General features: G+C 41.5%; 1 protein-coding gene across 4 annotated transcripts in view; it reads left to right on the top strand.

The window, feature by feature from the left end:
• The window catches only part of BLOC1S6 (biogenesis of lysosomal organelles complex 1 subunit 6), a 90,664-nt gene extending 64,805 nt beyond the window's left edge, over nt 1-25,859 (top strand). For 3 of the 4 annotated variants that reach the window (XM_017872816.1, XM_017872819.1, XM_017872817.1), the window contains 6 exons: nt 7,164-7,315; nt 8,022-8,489; nt 13,425-13,566; nt 21,192-21,279; nt 23,536-23,622; nt 24,483-25,859. In XM_017872816.1, the coding sequence (XP_017728305.1) occupies nt 8,408-8,489; nt 13,425-13,566; nt 21,192-21,279; nt 23,536-23,622; nt 24,483-24,602 (519 nt within the window). In that variant the 5' untranslated portion in view covers nt 7,164-7,315; nt 8,022-8,407 and the 3' untranslated portion in view covers nt 24,603-25,859. Of the gene's footprint in view, nt 1-7,163; nt 7,316-7,370; nt 8,490-13,424; nt 13,567-21,191; nt 21,280-23,535; nt 23,623-24,482 lie in introns of those variants that run through there. The other variant, XM_017872820.1, reaches the window with a different exon arrangement.
• Nucleotides 25,860-26,432: the final 573 nt, after the last annotated feature.

The raw sequence follows: 26,432 nt of genomic DNA, 5'->3' as shown, positions 1-26,432 counted from the left end.
GAATTAAGTTTTGATGTATTTATTGCATTATATTTGCTCTTCCTCTTTTGCATTTCATAGTCTTTGAAATCCAATGGCCTTATTTTTGCTATGAATACAACACACACACACACATACACACACACACACACACACAGTGTTTAACACTTTTGAGATATAGTTTCTTTTTTTTTTTTTTTGAGACGGAGTCTCGCTCTGTCGCCCAGGCTGGAGTGCAGTGGCCGGTTCTCAGCTCACTGCAAGCTCCGCCTCCTGGGTTCACGCCATTCTCCTGCCTCAGCCTACCGAGTAGCTGGGACTACAGGCGCCCGCCACCTCGCCCGGCTAGTTTTCGTATTTTAGTAGAGACGGGGTTTCACCATGTTAGCCAGGATGGTCTCGATCTCCTGACCTCGTGATCCGCCCGTCTTGGCCTCCCAAAGTGCTGGGATTACAGGCCTGAGCCACCGCGCCCGGCCAAGATATAGTTTCTTTGAACTAACTTATTCAGAGCTACATTTCATGTTCTTTTGTCTTCTTAAATTCTTTTGGTCTAACAGACTATGCAATACCTTTCTCCATTAGGTCCTCCTACTAACCATTTAATCTGTGTCACTGTTGTCTTCTCCAGAGGACAGTTAGTGCCTTGAGGCCCTTGACTCTGAAATATATTTTTGCTACTTATGATGTTTTTCTCCTGCCTGAAAGGCTTTACTAATTTTTCTCTTCAGATTACATTTTCCCTGTCTTTTAAGGTATGGCTTAAATCCCATTTCCTCTATTAAAATTTAAAACTTTCCTTAGTTGCTTTCCACTTGTGCACTATACAACTGCACATCTGTGATAGGATGAATAATGGCCCCCCAAAGATGTCATATTCAAGTCCTCGGAGTCTGTGAATGCCAGCCTCCCTGGCAGAAGGGACTTTGCCGACGTAATTAAATTAAGGACCTTGAGATGGGAAGAGTATCCTGGATTATGCAGGTGGGCTTAATGTAATCACAAGCGTCCTTACATAAAGGCGGCAGGAGGATCAGGTGGGAGAGATGGTTATGTGACAATGAAAGCACGGGGAAAAAGGCCATGTGATGTCGGGCCATGAGACAAAAAAGTTGCAGCCTCTCTGTAAACTGGAAGAGGCAAAATTCTAGGGAAGCAGATTCTTCCCTGGAGCCTCCAGAAAGTAAGGAGCTGTGCTGACACCTTCATTTCAGCCCACTGAGCCTGATTTCAGACTTTTTTTTTTTTTTGAGACGGAGTCTCGCTCTGTCGCCCAGGCTGGAGTGCAGTGGCCAGATCTCAGCTCACTGCAAGCTCCGCCTCCCGGGTTTACCCCATTCTCCTGCCTCAGCCTCCCGAGTAGCTGGGACTACAGGCACCCGCCACCTCGCCCGGCTAGTTTTTTGTATTTTTAGTAGAGACGGGCTTTCACCGTGTTAGCCAGGATGGTCTCGATCTCCTGACCTCGTGATCCGCCCGGCTGATTTCAGACTTCTAAGCTCCAGACCCGTAAGAAAATAAAACTGTTGGCCGGGCACTGTGGCTCACACCCGTAATCCCAGCACTTTGGGAGGCTGAGGCGGGCAGATCGTGAGGTCAGGAGATTGAGACCATCCTGGCTAACACGGTGAAACCCCGTCTCTACTAAAAATACAAAAAACTAGCCAGGCAGGCACCTGTATAGTTTCAGCAACTCCGGAGGCTGAGGCAAGAGAATGGCATGAACCCGGGAGGTGGAATTTGCGGTGAGCACAGATGGCGCCACTGCACTCCAGCCTGGGTGACAGAGCGAGACTCCATCTCAAACAACAACAACAACAACAACAACAACAACAAACAAAAAAACTGTATTGTTTTAAGCTACCACGTTTGTAATTTGTTACACTAGCTATAGGAAACTAAGATGACATCATGTCCTTTATATTCCTCTAGGTCTGTTCCACATAATTTAGCACTTCATTGTCATGCTCACTAATCCTGCTATGTTTAAATGGTAGAATAAAAATTCTTGGTGGACAGGAACCAGGATTTTTACTTTTACCCCCTACAATGCCTAGCCCAGTTCTAGGTATTCAGGTGTTTGGAGTGAATTATAACTTTGGTGCATCAAAGGGAATGGGAGAGATGAAAGGCACTTTAAAAGACATATAAATCAACAAACTGTATTTACGTCCTTGCAATCAAATTCCAATATTTTGCTTTTGAGCTCTGTGCCACATGCAGTGTTATGTTAAGCATGTAGCAGCCATTTCACAGAGAATGGAACACAGAGGGTATTTGACAAGCACCTGATGTGTTAGTAACCCCAAGAGAGGGTTCTTGGGTCGCATGCAAGAAAGAATTTGGGATGAGTCCACAAAGTAAAGTGAAAATAAGTGTATTAGAGAAGTAAACAAACAAAAGAATGGCTAGAGCGCGGTGGCTCATGCCTGTAATCCTAGCACTTTGGGAGGCTGAGGCAGGCACATCACAAGGTCAGGAGATCGAAACCATCTGGCTAACACGGTGAAACCCTGTCTACTAAAAATACAAAAAATTAGCCAAGCTTGGTGGCGGGTGCCTGTAGTCCCAGCTTTTCAGGAGGGTGAGGCAGGAGAATGGTGTGAATCTGGGAGGCGGAGCTTGCAGTGAGCCGAGATTGCTGCCACTGCACTCCAGCCTGGGCGACAGAGAGAGACTCCATCTCAAAAAATAAAAAAGAATGGCTAGGCCGGGCGCGGTGGCTCAAGCCTGTAATCCCAGCACTTTGGGAGGCCGAGACGGGCGGATCACGAGGTCAGGAGATCGAGACCATCCTGGCTAATACGGTGAAACCCCGTCTCTACTAAAAAATACAAAAAACTAGCCGGGCGACGAGGCGGGCGCCTGTAGTCCTAGCTACTCGGGAGGCTGAGGCAGGAGAATGGTGTAAACCCAGGAGGCGGGGCTTGCAGTGAGCTGAGATCCGGCCACTGCACTCCAGTCTGGGCGGCAGAGCAAGACTCCGTCTCAGAAAAAAAAAGAAAAAAAAAAAAAGAATGGCTACTCCATAGGCAGAGCAGTGGCATGGGCCGAATGGCTCAGTATACTTATGGCTGTTTCTTGACCATATGCTAAACAAGGGGTGGATATTCAATGAGTTTTCCAGGAAACGAGTGGGGAATTCCTGGAACTGAGGGTTCCTCCTTTTTGGACCATATAGAGTAACTTCTGGACGTTGCTATGGCATTTGTAAACTGTGATGACACTGGTGGGAGTATCTTTTAGTGTGTTAATGCATTAAAATTAGTGTATAATGATCAGTGAGGATGACCAGAGGTCACTTTTGTCACCAGCTTGGTTTTGGCCAGCTTCTTTACTGCATCCTGTTTTATCAGCGGGGTCTTTGTGACCTGCATCTTGGGCCAACCTTCTGTCTCAACCTGTTACTAAGAATGCCTGTCCTCCTGGGAACGCAACCCAGCAGGTCTCAGCCTCATTTTACCCAGCCTCTGTTCAAGACGGAGTCACTCTGCTTGGCATGCCTCTAACAGATGCATTGAGCTGAAATCCGGGGGAGTAGAGGGAAAAGGAGAAAGAGAAAAGCAAGATGGGTCTGGTACAAAGTCTTCCTTGTCTATTTAGCTGATTAGTTTTATCACATTAAGTAAAGTTAAAATGCTGAAAAAGATCATCAAATTTCCAACATGAATTGTTCCGTAAAGCAAAATAGAAGATAATGAAAAATCAGCAGGGTGTGACAGTTTAATTTCATCCACTGAATTTAAATAACCAGTATTTTGGCCGGGTATAGTGGCTCCACCTGTAATCCCAACACTTTGGGAAACTGAGCCAGGAGGATCACTCAGGCTCAGGAGTTTAAGACGAGCCTGGGCAATATAGTGAGACCTTGTTTTTATTTTAAATAATAATAAAAAATAACCAGTATTTTAAAATCCATGTAATATGGTTAATACTCTGCTAAGAGATAAAGAGGTACAGACAACCCACAGGACACGGCTTTATTCTAAATGGCCTTACTATCTAGTTGGGAGATAATACTAACAACCAACTAAGGTTACCAGGCAGTTTATCAAATGCCATATTGTGTGATGCAGACTTTAAAGATTATAAATATCTGGAAATGGGGCTAGAGAATCAATACTTCCTTCATTCATCGAATATTTATTGAGAACCTATTATGATTCTGCGTGAATAAGAGTGTATGTTTGGAGTTTGCAATCTAAAAGAGGGAGACAAGGAAAATAACTAATACAAGAACAAATTAAGTGGATGGGCACGGTGGCTCAAGCCAGTAATCCTAGCACTCTGGGAGGTTGAGGCTGGCAGATCACTTGAGTTCAGGAGTTCGAGACCAGCCTGGGCAACATAGCAAAACCCGTCTCTATCACGGGGGGGAGAAAAAAGAACGGATTAAGTGCTAAAATAGCAGGATGCTTTGTAGTTGATAAAGGGTTATTACTGTAACTTCTGAATGAAAGGAGAAGTGGGATTGTGAATGATTTTAAAGTAAAGGCTTTAAGACTGAGCCTTGAAAGAGAAGTAGGACTTTTTTTCTTTTTTTGAGACAGAGTCTTGCTTTGTCACCTAGGCGGGAGTGCAGTGGTGCAATCTTGGCTTACTGCAACCTCCACCTCCTGGGTTCAAGCGATTCTCTGCCTCAGCCTCCTGAATATCTGGGATTTCAGGCATGTGCCACCACGCCCAGCTAAGTTTTGTATTTTTAGTAGAGACAGGGTTTCACCATGTTGGCCAGGCTGGTCTCTAACTCCTTACTTCATCTGATCTGCCCACCTCGGCCTCCCAAAGTGCTAGGGATTATAGGTGTGCGCTACCGCACCCAGCTGAAAAGTAGTACTTTGAAAATGTTGATTAAGTCAAACTCTGTAAAATGTTTGAAGAGATTTATTTTAAGCCAAATGTGAGTGGCCAATGGCTCGTGACACAGCCCCAGGAGATCCTGAGAACATATGCCCAAGGTGGTCAGGCTGTTAGCAGAAAGGGGTACTGATTCAGACCCCAGGGGAGAGTTCTTGGTTCTTGCACAAGAAAGAATTCTGATGAGTCCATAGACTAAAGTGAAAGCAAGTTTATTAAGAAAGTAAAGGAATAAAGAATGGCTACTCATAGGCAGAGCAGTGGCTTAGGCTGCTCACTGATTACACTTATAGTTATTTCCTGATTATATGCTAAATAAGGGGTGGATTATTTACGAGTTTTCCAGAAAAGGGGTGGGCAATTTCTGGAACTGAGGATTCTTCTCCTTTTTAGACCATATAGGGTAACTTCCTGCTGTTGCCATGGCATTTGTAAACTGTCATGGTGCTGGTGGGTGTGTCTTTTAGCATGCTAATGCATTATAATTAGCAAATAATGAGCAGTGAGGATGACCAGAGGTCACTTTTGGCACCATCTTGGTTTTGGTGGGATTTGGCTGGCTTCTTTACTGCAAGGTCTTTGTGACCTGTATCTTGTGCCGATCTCCTATCTCATCCTGTGACTAAGAATGCCTAACCTCCTGGGGATGCAGCCCAGTAGGTCTCAGCCTCATTTTACCCAGCCCCTATTCAAGATGGAGTTGCTCTGGTTCAAATGCCTCTGACTAGACTACAGTGTAGTTTTATATACTTTAGGAAGACCTAAGACATTCATCAAAACACGTAAGATGTACATTGGCTTGGTCTTGAAAGGCGGGACACCTGGAAGCAGAGACTCCAGGGTCACAGTCAATTGAAAGATTATCAGGCTGGTGTGGTGGCTCACGCCTGTAATCCCAGCGCTTTGGGAGGCTGAGATGAGAGGACTGCCTGAGGCCAAGAGTTCCAGAGCAGCCTGGGCAACATAGGGAGAATTTACATTAGGAAATAAACAAACAAAAAAGACTTGTTATTATCTAAAGACCTGGAGTCAACAGAATGTCTGGGTTAAGATAAGGGGTTGTGGAGACCAAGGTGGTTTTTTTTTTTTTTTGAGACAGAGTTTCACTCTTGTTGCCCAGGCTGGAGTGCAATGGTGTGATCTTGGCTCACTGGAACCTCTGCCTCCCAGGTTCAAGTGATTCTCCTGCCTCAGCTTCCCGAGAAGCTGGGATTACAGGCACCTGCCACCATGCCCGGCTTTTTTCTTTTTGTATTTTTAGCAGAGACAGGGTTTCAGTCACCATGTTGGTCAGGCTGGTCTCAAACTCCTGACCTCAGGTGATCCACTTGCCTTGGTCTCCCAAAGTGCTGGGATTACAGGCGTGAGCTACCAAGCGCGGCAGAGATCAAGGTTTTATCATGCAGATGAAGCCTCAGGTAGAGCTCTTATCAGACCTAAAAAGGTGCCAGACTTGGTTAATTCTTTCCCGGGTAAGGGAAAACACCTGGAAAGGAACAGGGCTTTTTTTCTGCAGACTGTAGGTTTCCCACCACAAGATACAGCTGTGCAGGGCCATTTTAAACTATGTCAAAGAAATATATTTTGGGGTTAAATAATTCAGTTTCTTTCAGGGCCTGCTATCTGTTGTGATGCTACACTAGAGTCAGGCTGGCTTGGTGTCAAAAATAAAAGTCTAGAAAAGCTAGAAAAAGTCTGTTCTGGCAGTCTTAAGATCTGTTTTCATGTGAATGCTGTTCAGCTGAGCCTGAATTCCAAAAGGAGGAGGGTGTAATGAGGCATGTCCGACCCATCCCCCCGACTAACCCTCAATCCCCACTTCCATCTAGATGATGGAAAAACTAGATTTTCAGGTTTACTTTGGAATGTCCTTGGCCAAGAGGTGGGGGGCAGGGGGTCCATCAGTCAGTTGTGGGGTTTAGAATTTTATTTTTGGTTTACAAAAGAATAGAATATTTCAGGTTGAAGCACAAGCAAGAGCACTGCAGACATGAAAGGGTATAATTTTAGGAGAATGCTCAGATGGAATAAAGAATGTCTTGAAGGGTAGTATTGTTATTGGTGTTATAACAAGTTATTACAAACTTAAGACACAGATTATTTCACCGTTCTGTTGGTCAGAAGTCCAACACTGATCGCATGAGGATAAAATCAAGGTGTCATCAGAGCATTAGAGAGGCTTCGGGGGAATGTTTCCTTGTCAGTTCCAGCTTCCGGAGGTCACCCACAATGCTGGAGGCTCCCTTCCTCTATATTCAAAGCCAACAATGTTGTATCTCTCTAATCATTCTTCATAGTTACTTGTCATTCTTGACTCTCTTTTGCAGTTTTGGAGGCCCTTATGATTACAGTTGGCCCACTGGAACAATCCAGGATAATGGTTTTTTTTTTGAGATGGAATCTCGCCCTGTTGCCCAGCTCACTGCAACCTCTGCTTCCCTGGTTAAAGCGATTCCTGGATAATCTATTTCAACACCAGGTAATTAACAACCTTAATTCCCATTTGCTATGCAAGCTAACACATTCACAGCTTCTGGTGTTTAGGCTGTGGACATCTTTGAGGGGCTATTATTCTGCCTACCATAGGTAATAAGGAGGAGCTAATACTAAGAGGAAAAGAGGCCCAAAGAGGAAAGGGTGTGAATGCACTGATAAGAGCAATGGGGAGCCAGTGCAAGTTTCTGAGGCTTGCAAATTCTTATTTTTTTGAAGTAAGCTTTGGTTGCAGCTGAGAAAACTGAACAGGCATAGTTGGGGAGCAACATTAGGAGGCCACCATTACGGTTGAGATGAGAGGGTATAAGCTAGAGGTGGCAGAGCTAAATCGTTTTCTTTGGTCCAAAGCTGCCTATGTGCCCTTTTCTAAGTGTTTTCCAACAGAATTCACGAGATCATTCCACAGGATCTCAGCAAGTGCAGTTTCTGATAATTTGGTCGAATTTGTTCAGTAGCTGCTGCAACGGAAGGCTTAAATCTTTCATCTACACTTAACAAGGGGAGACAGGAATAGTGGCAAAACCGTAGTTAGCAAGGCTGAGGCTCGCAGACACCTAGGCATCGAATTTTTTAATGGTCCAAATTGCAGGGAAAGCGCGCACTCCCTGTTCTTAAGTTTTTCCCTAAACAGGGAGATAACACTAAAAAGCTGTCTCGCATGAAGGCCGAAAGTTCTGTTTTCTCCCTAGCTTCAGTGAACAAAGCCTGACTGCTCGCCCGCGTCCAACAAAGACAACGCTCTTCCGGTCTGCGTGACCCACCCGGTGAGCAGCCCAAACCCGCCTCCGTCCTTCCTCAGCTCCCACCAATCGGGTCGCAGGGCCTCGAGCTCCGCACTGCTGAGTCCGTTGACACTGCGTCCGGGGCCAGACGACGACATCAGCGCGGGGTCCCCACAACGCCATGGGGCAGAGCCAACCCTCGAGCGTGTGACCGAAGCCTGCAGTTTTTCGCTTCCGTCACTTCCGGGTGCTACAATCTCTTCTGTCCGGCCAGACACTGGAGTCGTTAGGTGCCTCCTTGCTTCTGACGGGCCACACGTTTGCCCCTTCTCTCTGTTCCCAGCTGGAGGGACATGAGTGTCCCTGGGCCGTCGTCTCCGGACGGGGCCCTGCCACGGCCACCCTACTGCCTGGAGGCCGGGGAGCCGACCCCTGGTACGTACTGTCGGGTAGCAAGCGCGGCCGGGGCTGGGTGTGAGGGGCCGGGACCTGAATGGGCAGGACTCCGGAGAAACCGTGGGGGAGTAGGCGGCTTTTGGCAGCTACGGCCCCCGGGCTCTGCCCTTAGTGCAGACATGGGGAACCGCGCCGACCCCTCTACCCAGCGCAATGGGCGGAACTGAAGTCCCGAGGGCAAGCTTTGTATTTGGGTGCAATTGGAGGCGGTTGATGGTGAAGCCATTCTGAGTTTCTGTGTTGACTCCGGTACGTCATTAGTTATTTTTCATACGGCAGTGGTGGGAGATGGATTTACCAGAAAGGTGATCAGCTTATAATTCACAGAGGTGACGTATCCTATAATATTGACCACTCATGAAATGCTTGGTCAGCTTACTGGTATTACTTCATCCCTATTCCTGCAGCAGTCTTCTCGACCGAGTTCCAGGAGGGATTTAAGCTCTAATGCCCGAAGGGATCCATTGAATGGAATGAATTAACTTGCTGTGCACCCAAAATGGTACTATTTATGTACCATCCTTGGGAGAAGTGAGAAAATGGTCACTCAGAGCCTTTTCTGTGTTCTGTGATTCAGATGAGGCCCTAGATGAGAAAGGCTGCAGGGCTTTGGATATGCTTTTTCTTTTACCTCCTGTTTCAGAATAATAGGGGTTACCCCCGAATAGTGCTCTCAGCACTTTCCTGTTCATGCTTTTCCTCAAGGATCTCTTCACACTTTCATAAGTCGCTTCTATAAATGTGACTTCCTTGTATGTATGTGAAACTTGGGCCTCTCTCTTTACTCTTGTTTGCTTCTCCGTCTGCTAGCTGGATACTTTGACGTGGCCATGTTGCACTAATCTCACAGTAAGGCATGTACATAAATGAAAACGTGTCTCATCCTGTTAATGGTGGTAGGTTACTCTGACTTAAAACTTTGAAAATGCTCTGGACTTTTTCCTTTCTCTCCTTCCACCTCTAAGGGATTCTCGTATACAATTCCATCTCCTTGTAATTTCACCCTTAAAACAGCCGTTGAAAGGCTAGTCCACCTCCAGTCTTACTCTTTCAACGCATCTGTCCCACTGCTATCACTTTACTGTCCCAAGATAAAGCTTCAGTCATGTCATGCCTGTACTCAGAAACCTTAAATAGCTCCTCACTACTTATTAACAAAGCTCCAAACCATTAACTTGGCAGTTAGAGGCCCTTACTGGCCTTCCACGTGGTCTTAAATAAGCTCACTATTGCTATGCTGCATATGCCCCATGCCTCTCCAGAAGAAGCCTATATTGTATTCCAGCCTTTCCTCGTGCTGCCTTCTTTACCCATATTGCATCCATTCCACTCCTGCCATAGATTTCTTCCCCATTTGGAAATAGTCCTCACAGATTGTTGGTGGGAGTGCAAATTGGTGCCAGTTTCTTAGGAGGGCAGTTTGGCAATGTCTATTTAAAAAATACATGCACTCTTTGTCCCAACAGTCTACTTCTAAGAATCTATCCTACGGAAAGTGACACAAATATACAGATAAGCAGGGAAGCTCACTGCAGCATTGTTTGAAATAGCAAAAAGTGAAAATAACCAAAATAATCCATCTATGGGGGACTGGTTAAACAAACTGTAGTAGAATTCTGTTCTGTTAAAAAGAATGTAGTAGATCCCTATATGTTGGTATGGAAAGATACCTAAGATACATGTTTTAAAAGTTGCAGAATGGTATGAGTAATATTTTGTTTGTGATAAAAAACAATATATGCATAGGTATGCAAAGACAGTTTCTGGAAGGCTCTGTGAGAAACTCCAGAGTAGCTCCTGCTGGAGTAAGAAGGAGTATTTTTACTTTTCAGTTTGTACCTCCCTCTGTAGTGTTTTAAGTTTTCACAGTGAGTAACACTCAAATAGACAAAGAGAAACGAAAACTCCATCCATTCTTTGAGCCTTAGCTCAATGTCCATACTTCCTTTAGAAGTTTTCTTAGACTTCCCTAATGAAAGTCGCTCTCCCCCGAATTTTCATAACATTTTCTGTTTCTGTAATGGCACTTCTCATATTCTGTGATTCGTCGTATTGTGCCCTTTCAGGGAAGGGGACTTGCCTTATTTATTATTGTAACCTCACAACTTGGTACATAATATAGATGTTCAGCAAACCTTTCTTGTATGAATAGAGTAAGGACCCTCCCTTTCTTCTTCTTTACTCTCCCACAATAAAGCACCTTGAACTTAGTAATTAAATATATATAAAAACATGAGTAGCTTCTTAACCATTAGAAGCAGAGGGTAAAAGAGAGAAAAACAAAACAAACAAACAAAAAACATGAGTAACTGAGACTCATTAACCAGAACATTGGTGTGGGAGGAGGGTTTGTGAGTTAAAATGTATGAATATATTTTAAGTGAAGTGAATTAGTTGTTATCCCTTAAAGTTGACATGCCCTTTTTTGGGGTGTTCCTTTCACAAAATATTAAGAAAATTGTTTTCTATATTTATTAATACTTAAAGTTGGCCGGGCGCGGTGGCTCAAGCCTGTAATCCCAGCACTTTGGGAGGCCGAGACGGGGGATGATGGGTAGGGAGATGAGGACCATCGGCTGGGCCTACAGTACGTGACAGACCGGCGTCTCGTAAGTAAAACTGAACGAAACAAACTAGCCGGGGCGACGGGGGGCCTGTAGTCCAGGCTAATCGGGAGCTGCAGACAGGACGCAGAATGGCGTGAACCGGGAGGCGTGAGTTGCAGTGAGCTGAGATCCGGCCACTGCAGCTCCCGCCTGGGCCGCGAGCAGATCGTCTGCCAAAAAAAAAAAAAAAAGTACTTAAAGTTGCTGATTGCATTGTTATTGTCATCAAGCCTTAAGCAATGGCATAATTGGTGGATATAATTTATTCACTTCCTATACAGTTGGTACATTAATATCCCTAAGTGCTTCACTTTTCTCTCTCTCTCTATGTATATATATAGATTTTTTTCTTTTTTTGGTTTTTGTATTTTTATTTTATATGTGGAGTGCTTCAGTTTCTAGTTAGCTCTTACCTATCTGAATGTTGCCTTGCAACTTTGAGAAGTCCAGTGTTTGTTCATGTGTTTCTTAGGGTTAAAATAAAAATTACATAATTTTATTTTGATTTTCAAAAAGTTTACTTTGAATATGATAGCATGTTGTTTTCCTCAATCTTTTTTCTTTTTTCTTTTTTTTGAGGCAGAGTCTTGCTCTGTCACCCAGGCTGGAGTGTAGTGGCACGATCTTGGCACACTGCAGCCTCCGCCTCCCAGGTTCAAGCAATTCTTGTGCCTTAGCCTCTCGAGTAGCTGAGATTACAGGCATACAACACTGCCCAGGAAATTTTTGTATTTTTAGTAGAGGTGGAGTTTCACCATGTTGGCCAGGCTGGTCTCAAACTCCTGACCTCAAGTGATCCGCCCACCTCAGCCTCCCAGAGTGCTGGGATTACAGGCGTGAGCCACTGTGCCGAGCCTGTTTTTCTCAGTTTTGCCAAAATTTAAATCTGTGGTACAAATTATACTTAGAAATGTGTCACAAGTAATGTGTTGTGATAACTGTATTCTGTAGTGATCTAATTTGATGTTAATGATGGTTACTAGACTATAATTGAAGGGAGATGTTTCAGAGTTTAATATTAATCATAATTTTAGTGTATAATTTTAGTAAAGTGACTAGCTTACTTTTTTTTCTCTGATTATAAATCAGTGATTCCATCTTACAAACCATTAAACCCTATTTAGAAATTGTATTTTTCTTGGTAGGAATGGTGATTGATAGTTATTCTTCTTAGATGTTTTTGAATACCTGGCACAATGCTTACACTTTTATTATTCAAAGGAAAGTGATGAGGCATGGATCCCAGCATCAGGTCTAGATTTATACACAAGACTATGATTATACACTATTTTCTAGGGTAAATTAAGGTGCTGAATCTTAAGAGAGAAGAAATTCTTAGAAAATCCCTCTTTTCCTCCCTAACAAATAACAACCCCCCTTTTACATGTAAATAACACATCAAACTATATGCAAAATCATATATATTGCATATAATCAATCATATATTGACCTATATTTTTGTTTCCATAGAATTGAAAACATACTTTTTTTTAGGCATTGCATTTCTGTTTATATAATTTCTTCATGCTTTTGAAAGCAAGAATGCTTTAGTTCAGTGACTGTTACCCACGTTTTGGCCTCAGCCTCCTTTATTTTATTTTTATATTTATTTATTTTTTTGAGACAGGGTCTCGCTCTGTTGCCCAGGCTGGAGTGCAGTGGTGTGATCATAGCTCGCTGCAGCTATGAACTTCTGGGCTCAAGTTATCTTCCCACCTCAGCCTCCTGAATAGCTGGGACCACAGGTGTGTGCCACCATGCCCAGCCATTCTGGGGTCAAGCAATTCTCCTCCCTTGGCCTCCCAAAGTGCTAGGATTACAGGTGTGAGCCACTGCTCCTGGCCTTCAGACTCCTTTGATAATCCTGTGACAACTATAAGTACTCTGCCCTGAAAAATATATAAAGATACAGAATTTTGTGTAAATGTTCATTTAGCATAGGCTTTACCTTATAGTAGTAACTTAAAAACATTTTTTGAGCATTCATAACTCATTTTTTAGAGGAAACTCAGAGATAAAAGTTTAAAAAGAAAAGAAGGATACCTGTGGTTGGGAGTGTGTGTGTGTGCTCTCAACCCCATTTGTGGGCATCCTTTCTACCTGCTACTCCCCAGCCTCTTTTTATTAGCTGTGTCAATTTGAAAGGTTCCGACTGGTCAGAGTGCAGTGGTGTTTACAACTAATTGATCACAACCAGTTACAGATTTCTTTGTTCCTTCTCTAATCCCACTGCTTCAGTTGACTAGCCTAACAAATAAATAAATAAAATAAATAAAAAGTGCCTAAATTTGATTTTTGCTGGGGACAGGTTTAAGTGACACTTCTCCAGATGAAGGGTTAATAGAGGACTTGACTATAGAAGACAAAGCTGTGGAGCAACTGGCAGAAGGATTGCTTTCTCATTATTTGCCAGATCTGCAGAGATCAAAACAAGCCCTCCAGGAACTCACGTAAGCTAATAAAAAACCAGATATACACTAATTTCCTCTGTGGCGTAGTCATAATTTGTATAATTGTATACTGTGTTAAGACATAATATTTTTTAACATGGAATTATAATTGAGTATGTCTATATCTTTATTGATAGCAGATGGGAATAGAGGAGTACATAGTATTCTAAATGTAAAAAGTGAAATGAATACTCTTAGGGTGTTTGATCTCTTCTAAGAAGTCCTCCTAAATCTTACCTAGCCTCTGTGATCAGGTTGGTGTTTTATCATTATTTTATTAAAGTATTACCTGTTGGGGATTGTTCAGGTGGATATATACATGTTTCCGAGTAGAGTTGAAAAACTGCCTCCATAAAAGTCACACTTGTTTTCAGTTGCTAGTTCAAATGAGTTGCCAGAGATCTGTAAGTATCTTTCCTGAGATGATCTGTTTCATTCCCAGTAGATAACTTTACTAGTAAGTAAAGATTGGGCCGGGCGCGGTGTCTCACGTCTGTAATCCCAGCACTTTGGGAGATCAAGGCGGGTGGATCACGAGGTAAGGAGATCAAGACCATCCTGGCTAACACAGTGAGACTCCGTCTCTACTAAAAATACAAAAAATTAGCCGGGTGTGTTGACAGGCGCCTCTAGTCCCAGCTGCTCCGGAGGCTGAGGCAGGAGAATGGTGTGAACCCAGGATGGGGAGCTTGCAGTGAGCCAAGATCATGCCACTGTACTCCAGCCTGGGCAACAGAGTGAGACTCCGTCTCTCAAAAAAAAAAAGAAAAAAAGAAAAAAAAAAAGATTGGAGGATATGTTAAGAAAACAGGATAAGATAGAACAGAACCCATAGCGTGGGATCAGTATACAAAAACATATACTCAGGCTTTATCAGCTCCCATCCACAGACAACAGACTCAGCTTCTGCCTCCTCCTGGGTCAGGGCCTCTCTGGATAGCCCAGGCTGGCCTGTCATTTCTTTCTGTGGTGGTCATCATTATACTGGCTATGAACTGCTGCTGCTCTGAGACCTACCCTTTGAAAACTTACTTAAGAGGCCTTTATTAGGGCAAAAGGAGAGGAATAATAACTGTGCTCATTTTATAATTATAAGTAATGTTATAATCCTTGGTGTTAAGGTGCTAAATGCATATGAAAGGATCTCGGCTCACTGCAACCTCCACCTCCTGAGTTCAAGAGATTCTCCTGCCTCAGCCTCCCAAGTAGATGGGATTACAAGCGGCGCACCATCACACCCAGCTATTTTTTTTTGTATTTTTAGTAGAGACAGGTTTCACCATGTTGGCCAGGCTGGTTTTGAACTCCTGACCTCAACTGATCAGCCCACCTTGGCCTCCCAAAGTGCTAGGATTACAGGTGTGAGCCACTGTGCCCAGCCACATTCTCTGGAACCTTCTTTGAGAGTGGCCAGACTTACAGGTCAGGAAAGCACTATACTTAAAATTACAGTTTTATTATAAAGGGTACAGATCAGGACTAGCCAATGAAGAGACATACAGGGTAGTGCCTGGGAGGTTCCTGAACACAAAACTTCTGTTTCCTCCCTCAGTGAGAGGAAACCCCTGCTGCCAGCACATCAGTGTGTTCAGCAGCTTGGCGTTCGAGGCTGCAGTGAACTGTGGTCACGCCACTGCTCCCTAGCCTGGGTGACTGAGTGAGACCCTATCTCCACAACAAAAATTCAGTCTTTTAATCTATGTACTTGGAATGTCTCTATTATTTAGATGTTCTTTGTTATTTTTCATTAGTCTCCCATCTTGAAGCTCTAGGGGCCCATCATGAGTCACTTTATTAGTGTAAACTCACGTGTGATCCAGGGAGCTGATAGATAACAAAGACACTTCTGTCACTTGGAAAATTCCAAGGATTTTAGAAGCTCTGTGCCAGAAACCTGGGACAAAGATCAGACAAATTCTTTGTTAGATAACAGGTGTCTGTTCAGATCTTTTGCTTATTTTAAAATTGAATTATTTTCTTTTGTTGAGTTTTAAGAGTTCTTTGTATATTTTGATATGAGTCCTTTATGAGTTTTGCAAATATTTTCTCCAAGACTGTGGTTTGTCTTATTACTCTCTTTACAGTGTCTTTGGCAGAGCAGGAGTTTTTAATTTTAATACATTTATTTAATAAATAAGAAAAAATCAGTTTTTTCTTTTATGAATTGTGCTTTTGGTATTGTATCTAAAAACTCATCACCAAACCAAGGTCACCTAGATTTTCTCCGGTGTTTTCTTCTAGAAATTCTAGTTTTGCATTTTACGTTTAGACCTGTGATTTATTTTGAGTTAGTTTTTTTTTTTTTGTTTTGAGACAGAGTTTCGCTCTTGTTACCCAGGCTGTAGTGCAATGGCGCGATCTCATCTCACTGCAACATCCGCATCCTGGGTTCAAGCGATTCTCCTGCCTCAGCCTCCTGAGCTGCTGGGATTACAGGCATGTGCCACCACGCCTATCTACTTTTTGTACTTTTAGTGGAGATGGGATTTCTCCATGTTGGTCAGGCTGGTCTCGGACCTCAGGTGATCCGCCCGTCTCCCAAAGTGTTGGGATTACAGGCGTGAACCACTGCGCCCAGCCTATTTTGAGTTCATTTTTATGGAGGCTGTAAAGTCTGTGTTTATTAATAGATTCATTTCTTTGCGCATGGATAGTCAGTTGCTTCAGCACCATTTGTTGTTGTTGTTGTTGTTTGAGACAGGGTCTCACTCTGTTGCCCAGGCTGGAGTGCAGTGGCACAGCCTCAGCTCACTGCAGCCTTGATTTCCTGGCTCAGTGATCCTCCCACCTCAGCCTCCCAAGAAGCTGGGACTACAGGTGCACAGCACCACACCTGGCCAATTTTTTTGTAGAGACAGGGTTTCACCATGTTGCCCTGGCTGGTCTTGAATTCCTAGGCTCAAGTGATCCTCCTGCCTTGGCCTCCCAAAGTGCTGGGATTACAGGTATGAGCCACTATACCCAGCCATGATTTGTTGAAAAGACTATCCTTTCTCCACTGCATTGCCTTTGCACCTTTGTCAAAGAGAAGTTGATTGTTTTTGTGTAGATATATTTAAGGGTTTTCTGTTCTGTTCCATTGATCAATATGTTTGTTCTTTTGCCAGTACCATGCTGTCTTGATTTCTGTAGCTTTTTGTTGTTATTGTTTTTTTGTTTTTTTTTTTTGAGACAGGGTCTCACTCTCTTGCCTGGGCTGAAATGCAGTGGCGCGATCTCAGCTCACTGCAACCTCTGCCTCTGGGAGGTTGATTCTTGCACCTCAGCCTCCCAAGTAGCTGGAATGACAGATGCGCGCCACCACACCGGGCTAATTTTTGTATTTTTCCTAGAGATGGGGTTTCACCATGTTGGCCAGGCTGATCTTGAACTTCTGACCTCAGGTGATCACCCGCCTTGGGCTCCCAAAGTGCTGGGATTATAGGAGTGAGTCACTGTGCCTGGCCAGATTTCTGTAGCTTTATAGTAAGTATTGAAATTGGGGTCCGGGCGCGGTGGCTCAAGCCTGTAATCCCAGCACTTTGGGAGGCCGAGATGGGGGGATCATAAGGTCAAGAGATCAAGACCATCCTGGCTAACACGGTGAAACCCCGTCTCTACTAAAAAAAATACAAAAAACTAGCCGGGCGAGGTGGCAGGCGCCTGTAGTCCCAGCTACTCAGGAGGCTGAGGCAGGAGAATGGCTAAACCCGGGAGGCGGAGCTTGCAGTGAGCTGAGATCCGGCCACTGTGCTCCAACCTGGGCCGCGACAGAGACTCCGTCTCAAAAAAAAAAAAAAAAAGAAATTGGGTACTGTGAGTCTTCCAGTTTTGTTCTTCAATATTGTGTTGGCTTTTCTATGTCTTTGCCTTTCCATATGAACTTTCAAACAGTTTGTTGATATCTATACAATAACTTGCTGGGATTTTGATTGGGATTGCATTGAATCCTTAGAGCAAGTTGAGAAGAATTTACATCTTAAAAAATATTGATGGGCTGGGCATGGTGGTTGACACTGGTAATCCAAGCACTTTGGGAGCCTGGGGCAGAAGGATCTCTTGAGGCCAGGAGTTGGAGACCAGCGTGGGTAATGTAATGAGACCCTGTCTCTACAAAAATATTTAAAAAGTCAACCTGGCATGGTGGTGTACACTGGTAGTCATAGCTACTTGGGAGACTGAGGCAGAGGATCACTTGAACCAGGAGTTCTAGGCTGCAGTGAACGATGATCATGCCACTGCAGTCCAACCTGGATGACAGAGTCAGACCCTATCTGAACAACAACAGTTGAGTCTTTTAATCTGTGTACTTGGAATGTCTCTCTATTATTTAGATTTTCTTTGATAGTTTTCGTTAGAGTTTTATAATTTTTACATTTAGATCCTGTACATATTTTGTTATATTTGTACCACAGTATTTCACTGGGGATGGGGAACTACTATAAATGGTATTACTTTTAAATTTCAAATTAATTGCTGGTACACAGGAAAGAAATTGACTTCTGTATATTAACCTTGTATCCTGAAATCTTACTATATTTGCATATTAGTTTCAGGAGGTTTCTTGTTGAATCTTTGGGAATTTCCACATAGGAAATCATCTGGGAACAAAGACAGTATTATTTCTTTCTTCTCAGTTTGTATATCTTTTATTTCTTTTTCTTGTCTTACTGTATTAGTTTGGACTTAACGTATGATGTTGAATAGGAGTTGTGAGAGGGGACATACCTCGTTCTAGTCTTAGGAGAAAATTATGTAGTTTCTCACCCTAAATGTTACCTGCAGGTTTTTTAAGGTATTCCTTATTAAGTTGAGGAAGATCCTCTCTCTTCTTAGTTTGTTGATGATTTATAGTCATGAATAGATGCTGGATTTTGTCAAATGCTTTTTCTACGTCAATTGATAGGACCATATAATTTTCTTCTTTAGCCTGTTGATGTGGTAGATTACATTGATTGAATTTTTGAATATCAAACCAGCTTTGCATATTTGGAAGAAATTTCACTTGTTTGTGGTATGTAATTCTTTTTATACATTGTTGGATTCAATTTGCTAATATTTTGTTGAGTTTTGTATCGATGTTCATGAGAGATACTGGTCTACAGTTTTTCTTTCTTGTAATGTCTTTATCTGGTTTGGCTTTAGGGTAATGCTAGCCTCATAGGATGAGTTGGGAGGTGCTCCTTTTGCTTCTGCAGTAGTTGCCCTTTATCCAAAGGAGGATATGTTCCCAGACCCCAGTGGATACCTGAGACTGTAAATAGTACGGAATCCTATACAGGTTGAAAATCCCTTATTCAAAATGCTTGGGACCAGAAGTGTTTCAGATATTGGAATATTTGCATATACATAATTAAATATCTTGGGGATGGGACCCACATTTAAACATGAAATTCATTTATTTCATATATATTTTATACACACAGCCTGAAGGTAATTTTTTATACAATATTTTAAGTAATTTTGTACATGAAACAAAGTTTTGACTGTGACTCATCACATGAGGTCAAGTGGGTCATTCATTGTCCAAACGTTTCAGGTTTTGCAACATTTTGGATTTTCAGATTATGGATGTCAACCTTTATACATTATGTTTTTTCCTATACTTTTACATAACTATGATAAAGTTTAATTTACAAGTTAGGCATAGTAAGAGATTAACAATAGCTAATAATAAAATAGAGCAGTTATAAAATATTGTAATAAAAGTTAAGTGAATGTGGTCTGTCTCTCAAAATATCTTATGTGCTGTATTCAGCCTTCTTGTGATGATATGAGATGATATAGTACAACTGCAGTTGACTGGAGGTGCCTCAAACTGAAGAAAGCAAAACTGTAGATAAAGGAGGGCTGATGTATTTTCTGGAAGAGACTGTGGGGAATTGGTATCATTTCTTCCTTAAATGTTTGGTAAAAATTACCAGTGAAGCAATTTGGTCCTGGCACTGTCTTTTTTGGAAGGTTATTACTTACTGATTGAATTTGTCTAATAAATATAGGCCTACATAAACTTTCTGTTTCTCCCTGTATAAGTTTTGGTAGTTTGTATCTTTCAAAGAATTAGTCCATTCCATCCACCTTATCACATTTATGAGCACTGAATTGTTGAAAGGGTTCATTTATTATCCTTTTAATGTCTTGGGATCAGTGGTGATTATTGCTCTTTCATGAATAATACTAATACTTTGGGTCTTTTTTTTTTTCTCGATTGTCTCACTAGAGGTTTGTCAATTTTATTGATCTTTTAAAGAACCATCTTTTCATTTCATTGATTTTTTTTTTGTTTGTTTTCCCCCTTCTAGTGTTTTCTAGTTCTAACAGCTTATTTTTGCTGTTCTGCTTATCTCAGATGGTTGACTTGCTGGGTTTTCCTCTCATCCATTCTGTACTTCACTTTCTGTGATCTCCAGTCCAAGCTAGAGGGACAAAGCTATTTATTTATTTATTTATTTATTTATATTTGTAGAGACGGGGTCTCACTCTGTCACATAGGTTGTAGTACAGTGGTGCGATTATAACTCACTGCAGCTTCTAACTCCTGGGTTCAAGCAATCCTTCTGCCTCAGTCTTCCAAGTAGCTTGGACCACAGGTGTGTGCCACCACACCCAGCTAATTTTTTTTTTTTTTTTTTAGTTTTTGTAGAGGGTCTCGCTTTGTTGTCCGTGCTGGTCTTGAATTCCTGGCTTCAAGCAATCCTCCTTCCTTGGCCTCCCAAAATGCTAGGATTATAGGCATGAACCACAGTGCCTGGCCAAGAGACAAATTTATGACCTGTAGTGTATGCAAGACTCAGTGCTGGATAGTAGAGATGTTGTAATTGCCCTCAGCCTCTTCGTTGCTATTTCTTTTTTTATCATTATTCTCTAGATAGCACAGTTTTACAAGCAAATCACATCATATTTTTCTTTGTAGCATTCTTTAAAATATTCAGGTAGGTGACCCTTTTAATGTCACTTATTCCTGTGAGCCTAACACTGATGTGGAAAGAAGTATCAAGGAAGTTGGCTTCTCTTCCTCAATGAGTTTTGAATCCAAGTTTTAAAGAGAAACATTAGAAATTATCTGGTCTGACCTTCTCACTTTGTAAAAGAGGAGATTGAGGCCAGAGAAATAAACTGAATTTCTAAGATCACATAACTGGCTGTTGGCTGGGGAAAGCTATGATTTCCAGTCCTATGCTTTTTTCATCTTGCTGCTTAATTATCCTTTTTGACTTACTATCCCTTGATACTGCATCTTTCTCAACTCTAATCTGAAAAACCATTGTTCCTCATTTCCTTTATGGGAATGTTGCAATTTTAAGATATATAAAACGTTGAATTTCTTGGGCAAAATACTACAAAAAACTTCTTTTTGGAATAATACAGAGAGTTGTTAAAAGTAACAGGTAATAAAATACTTTTAAATGATTGGATTATTTTAGTTATTAGAAATTGAAGCAAGAATAAAAGACACAATAAGTTATCAGAATGTGGCTTTAGAATATTATTTTGAAAAATCCTTTTCTATATTAAATAAACCTTGGAGAATTAATACGTTTCCTACTTAATTTCTGTTATGATTAACCAAGATGAATATGATTCCTTTTAATGGGCCAGTATTTTAAATATGTAGAGTTTGTCTTGGCTGTGTGTTTTTGTTTCAGACAGAACCAAGTTGTATTGTTAGACACACTGGAACAAGAGATTTCAAAATTTAAAGAATGTCATTCTATGTTGGATATTAATGCTTTGGTAAGTATGATTTAGTTGATGCAATTTAATGACATCTTAGCAATAGCTAGATTTTAAGTTTAGAATTTGTCTTTTTAACAAGAAACCTTAATTGAACTTCTGTTGCGTTGAATTGTTATCTTTCAAATGTTGAATTTGTAGTAATTCAACTACTAAATTTAGTAGTTGTAGTAATTTAGAAATTGTAGTAATTTGTAGAAGTTGAACTTATTTGTGCATTTGGAATAGACCTGCTCATAATTGAGGACTTAGAAAAGAGGACTGAGACTTGGCACAACGGCTCATGCCTGTAATCCCAGCACTTTGGGAGGCTGCGGCTGGAGGATTGCTTGAGCCCAGCAGTTCAAGACCAGCCTGGGCAACATAGTGAGAACCCATCTCTACAAAAAGTAATTTAAAAAAATAGCCCGGCATGGTGGCAAATGCCTGTGGTCTCAGCTATTCCAAGAGCTGAGGTGGAAGGATTGCTTGAGCTTAGGAGGTCGAGGCCACAAGTGAGCTGTGATTGTGCCACTGTACTCCAGCCTGGGGGACAAAGGGAGACCCTGTTTCAAAAAAAAAAAAACAAAACTAACTGGAAGTAAAGAACCTTTGGGGTACCATTTTTTTTTCTTTAAAGAGAGTGTATTTCTCTTTACCAATTACATGGTTTCTAAAATTAGCATTTTATTTAATTATATGGCATATTCATAATGCTATAATAAATTAATGCCATAGGCTGAAGTGGACACTTTGAGAATGATCCAATTATAGCTTTCAATATAAATAGTTGAACAGTTAAATTTCATCAGAAGTTCTATAGCTTTTGGTGAGAGGAAGTGATACTCTTTATTATAAGAAACAAGGAATTAACAAAAAGGGAACTTGTTGCTACCTTTATTTTCTGATGAACATTAAAAATAGTTTCATTTGTGGGCGGGGCATGGTGATTTATGACTGTAATCCCAGCACTTTGGGAGGCTGAAGTAGAAGGGTGGCTTGAGGCCTGGAGTTTAGGACCAACCCGGCCAACATAGCAAGACCCCATCTCTATTAAGGAAAAAAGAAGCTGGGTTTGCATGACTGTAGCCATTCATGCATACCTCAAAAAATGGACTTTTCTTTGGACAAAGATGGTTTACTAATGTTTTCCATTTATAACAATTAAAAACAAAGTTCATATTCTCTGGCATTAGACAGAGGCCTATGGAAGTAAATACAGAGTCATCTGCCCGGTAGTTCCTGGTTTCTTGTGAGGGAGGTGGGCAAGGCTACACTGACCTACTTTTGTGTTCCCCACTGAGATCCTGTTGCAACAGAAGGAATATTTGTTGAATGAATGAATGTTGAATGAATTAACCAAGCAGATGTAATACTGTTGCTTTGGTCAGAAGGGGCAGGATGGAGTCTTCCTCTTTTTTCTTCTCTTAGTCAAGAGTAGTTTTTATTATCATCTGGGAACTGAAAACTGGAAGGCCCAGGATATGTAAAAAGGGACTGTAACTTCTGAGCTAATCAGACAGTGACTTTACTTGCAGCTACATTAAGGCTGTGAATCTCTCTACTGACATTTCTTTCATTTCTTCTCTTTCTGTAACCTTGTCTGAAAATAGGGTGCTTTTCTCCTCTGTGACATCTCTAGGCTTGCATTATCCTCCCATCTTCTCCTGACATAAGACTTCATTTTAGATTATGCAGGTTGGCTGAGCTGTAAAGTCTGTACTTACGATTCCTCGAGAATGAAAGTGTCCTCACAGAGATCATTCTGCTTAGTCTGACTAAAAGAGCCCAAGGAATAGGATTAAACTTGTCCACAGTCCTCTCTGTTCAGGGCTCTGTGGCCACAGCTTGGGTTTTCCATATGGGCAGGCACTTCACTTAAACTATTTCATGTGCTCTGGCTCAGTCTCTCTCTTGTAAAGGCAGAGAGAATGTGTTACTTTTCTTCAATGAAACTGATAGCGTTATTAGATAGTCTTATCTGAAATTTTATAATTACATGTTTTTAAAGCAAAATGTTGTCTATTCTCATCTTAATATAAATGTCTATTTTATGTTTAGTAACACTTTTGTCAATCTGAACTAAATCAAATGTCTTTCAAATCCTACTAATGATATAAGGAAATCTTTATTTTGGAATTAAAATGTTGAGATAAGGCTGTAAAAATTTTGACCAATTTAGGAAGCACGAACTGTCATTTATGTATTGCCTTACTTATTCATTTTGATATTTTAGTCTATTTTAACTTGACTTTTCATTTATTTTTCCACGTTAAGTTTGCTGAGGCTAAGCACTATCATGCCAAGTTGGTGAATATAAGAAAAGAGATGCTGATGCTTCATGAAAAAACATCAAAGTTAAAAGTGAGTTGAAAATTCTTTCACATTCTTTACAAAAGTAGAGGTTTAATTGTTGTGTGTTTTTTTTTTTTTAAGATGGAATTTTGCTCTTGCCGCCCGGGCTGGAGTGCAATGATGCGATCTCGGCTCACTGCAACCTCTGCCTCCCGAGTTCAAGTGATTCTCTTGCCTCAGCCCCCCAAGTAGCTGGGATTAGAGGCTCCCGCCACCACACCCACCTAATTTTTGTATTTTTAGTAGAGACGTGGTTTCATCATGTTGGCCAGGCTGTTCTCAAACTCCTGACCTCAGGTAGTAACGCCCGCCTTGGCCTCCCAAAGTGCTGGGATTATAGGCGTGAGCCACTGTGTCCAGCCAGTATTCTTATTTTGACTTTTATACCCTCATTTACAATAGCATAATTAATTCATGGTACATTGTTTTCTTTTAAAAAATGTCATTGTTTATGAAATGTTAGAGACAGGGTCTCACTATGTTGCTGAGGCTGGTCTTAAACTCCTGAGCTCAAGAGCCCTCTGGCCTCGACCTTCCTAAGCTCTAGGATTACAGACATGAGCCACCGCATGCAGCCTAAAAAATGTCATTTTGTTTTTGAACTTCACACTGAGCTTTTTTACTAATAGCTGGGTTGATAGGCTTAGATTCTCTGGATATGCACTATAGTTCTCATTTAATAACTGTTGCTTAGAGCAACAAATTTTTTTTGTATCGAAAGGACCTTAAATTATCCCAAATTTAAATGTCCAAGATGAAATTTATTAGTGTGAATGAATTGCCTCAAAGCAGAGCACTATTATTTTCAAATTAGACCATACCTGTAACCCCCGATTGCTCTCTTGGTTTTTAATTTTTTTTTAACACAGAAAAGAGCACTTAAACTGCAGCAGAAGAGGCAAAAAGAAGAGTTGGAAAGGGAGCAGCAAAGAGAGAAGGAGTTTGAAAGAGAAAAGCAGTTAACTGCCAGACCAGCGAAAAGGACGTGAAAAGTTCTGTTTGTGTGTTTTCTTCTCCTGTCCCATATTTGGGTTATGATGACTTAATGTAGACTGAAGTTGAGGTAGTGCCTTATGCCGTTATGTCATATGTTGAAATCCTTATTCCGGTATTACTGTGTCTCCATGCCTTTTTTCCAAGTAGCAGACGTCATGTTGCTTGGTTTTTGATATTTATATGTAAGTTTTTCAAATTTTGTTTAATTTTAAAATTTATTATTTTGATCTTGAATTATTTATAAACCAGAAAATGGTTTGATTATTGTGAGTCAAAACTCTAAGTGGTTAAAATTAGTATGAATTTTTTAGCTTCTTGATGAATACAGATTTAAAACTCTCCAGTTCTTATTTAATGAAATGACTTGTCTTTCTGGTAATACAATGCTGATTTTTTAGTAATTGCCTTTTCATTGTTTAATTAAGAAGAAATGCCAGCTGTTTAATCACACCTACCCCTGGAAAAGAAGTGAGTGAGCCTTTTGAACAGTTGAATTTCATCAGAAGCTCTATAGCTTTTTGGTGAGAGGAAGTGATACTCCTTATTATAAGAAACAAGGAATTAACAAAAATAAGGAACTTGTTGCTACCTTTCTTTTCTATTGAACATTAAAAATACTTTGGTTTGTGGACTGGCCATGGTGACTTATGGAGAAGAGATGAGCCTTTGTGAAGAACATAATGGAGAAGTGCATGCATGAGAAATAACAGCACTTTAGGTGTAGTTCAGGTGAGCAAGATGCCAGATAGATTCTACTAACCATATACTCTCTCTGCTTCTTAGCGTCGTTGTCACTGCTTTCTGTAGCTTTTGGGTTCAAAGTAGATTATATCTATTCCTAAAGCTTGGTGGAGGTGGTGGAGCTATCACACACTCAAATGAGCTTGTATATTTATAATACAATATAGTATTATAATAACAGTTACCATACACTGAGATATAGTTTCTGTGCTTGTAAAAAATTCTTGGCCGGGCGCGGTGGCTCAAGCCTGTAACCCTAGCACTTTGGGAGGCTGAGACGGGCGGATCACGAGGTCAAGAGATCAAGACCATCCTGGCTAACCCGGTGAAACCCCATCTGTACTAAAAAATCCAAAAAAACTAGCCGGGCGAGGTGGTGGGCACCTGTAGTCCCAGCTACTCAGGAGGCTGAGGCAGGAGAATGGCGTGAACCCAGGAGGCAGAACTTGTAGTGAGCTGAGATCCGGCCACTGCACTGCAGCCTGGGCAACAAAGCGAGACTCCGTCTCAAAAAAAAAAAAAATTCTTGAAGTGAGGCCGGGCGTGGTGGCTCACGCCTGTGATCCCAGCACTTTGGGAGGCCAAGGTGGGCGGATCACGAGGTCAAAAGATTGAGACCATCCTGGCCAACATGGTGAAACCCCGTCTCTACGAGAAATACAAAAATTGGCTGGGTGTGGTGGCAGGCACCTGTAGTCCCAGCTACTTAGGAGGCTGAGGCAGGAGAATCGCTTGAACCCGGGAGGCAGAGGTTGCAGTGAGCCAAGATGGCGCCACTGCACTCCAGCCTTGGCAACAGGGCAAGACTCCGTCTCAAAAAAAAAAAAAAAAAAAAACAGAAAATTTCTTGAAGTGGAATGATGTACACCAACTACTGACTTTACAGATAATTACAGGGATGGTGAAAAATTAGTAAATAACTTCACAAAAGAGGCAGCATGATGCCTTTAGTGTTTTCTAGAATTTTTTTTTGTATATTGTTTGTAACAACTTATTGTTTGAGGGAAATATGAGGTTTCATTGTTTAAAATCAAGAGTGTGTTGTTTACTGTTTCACAGTATTATTTAATATCCAACTGGTC

The sequence above is a fragment of the Rhinopithecus bieti genome, unplaced genomic scaffold (assembly GCF_001698545.2).
Source record: "Rhinopithecus bieti isolate Rb0 unplaced genomic scaffold, ASM169854v2 scaffold_6945, whole genome shotgun sequence".
Taxonomy (NCBI): domain Eukaryota; kingdom Metazoa; phylum Chordata; class Mammalia; order Primates; family Cercopithecidae; genus Rhinopithecus; species Rhinopithecus bieti.
The sequence above is the reverse complement of the archived record's forward strand: the minus strand, read 5'-3'. Positions and strand labels throughout refer to the sequence as shown.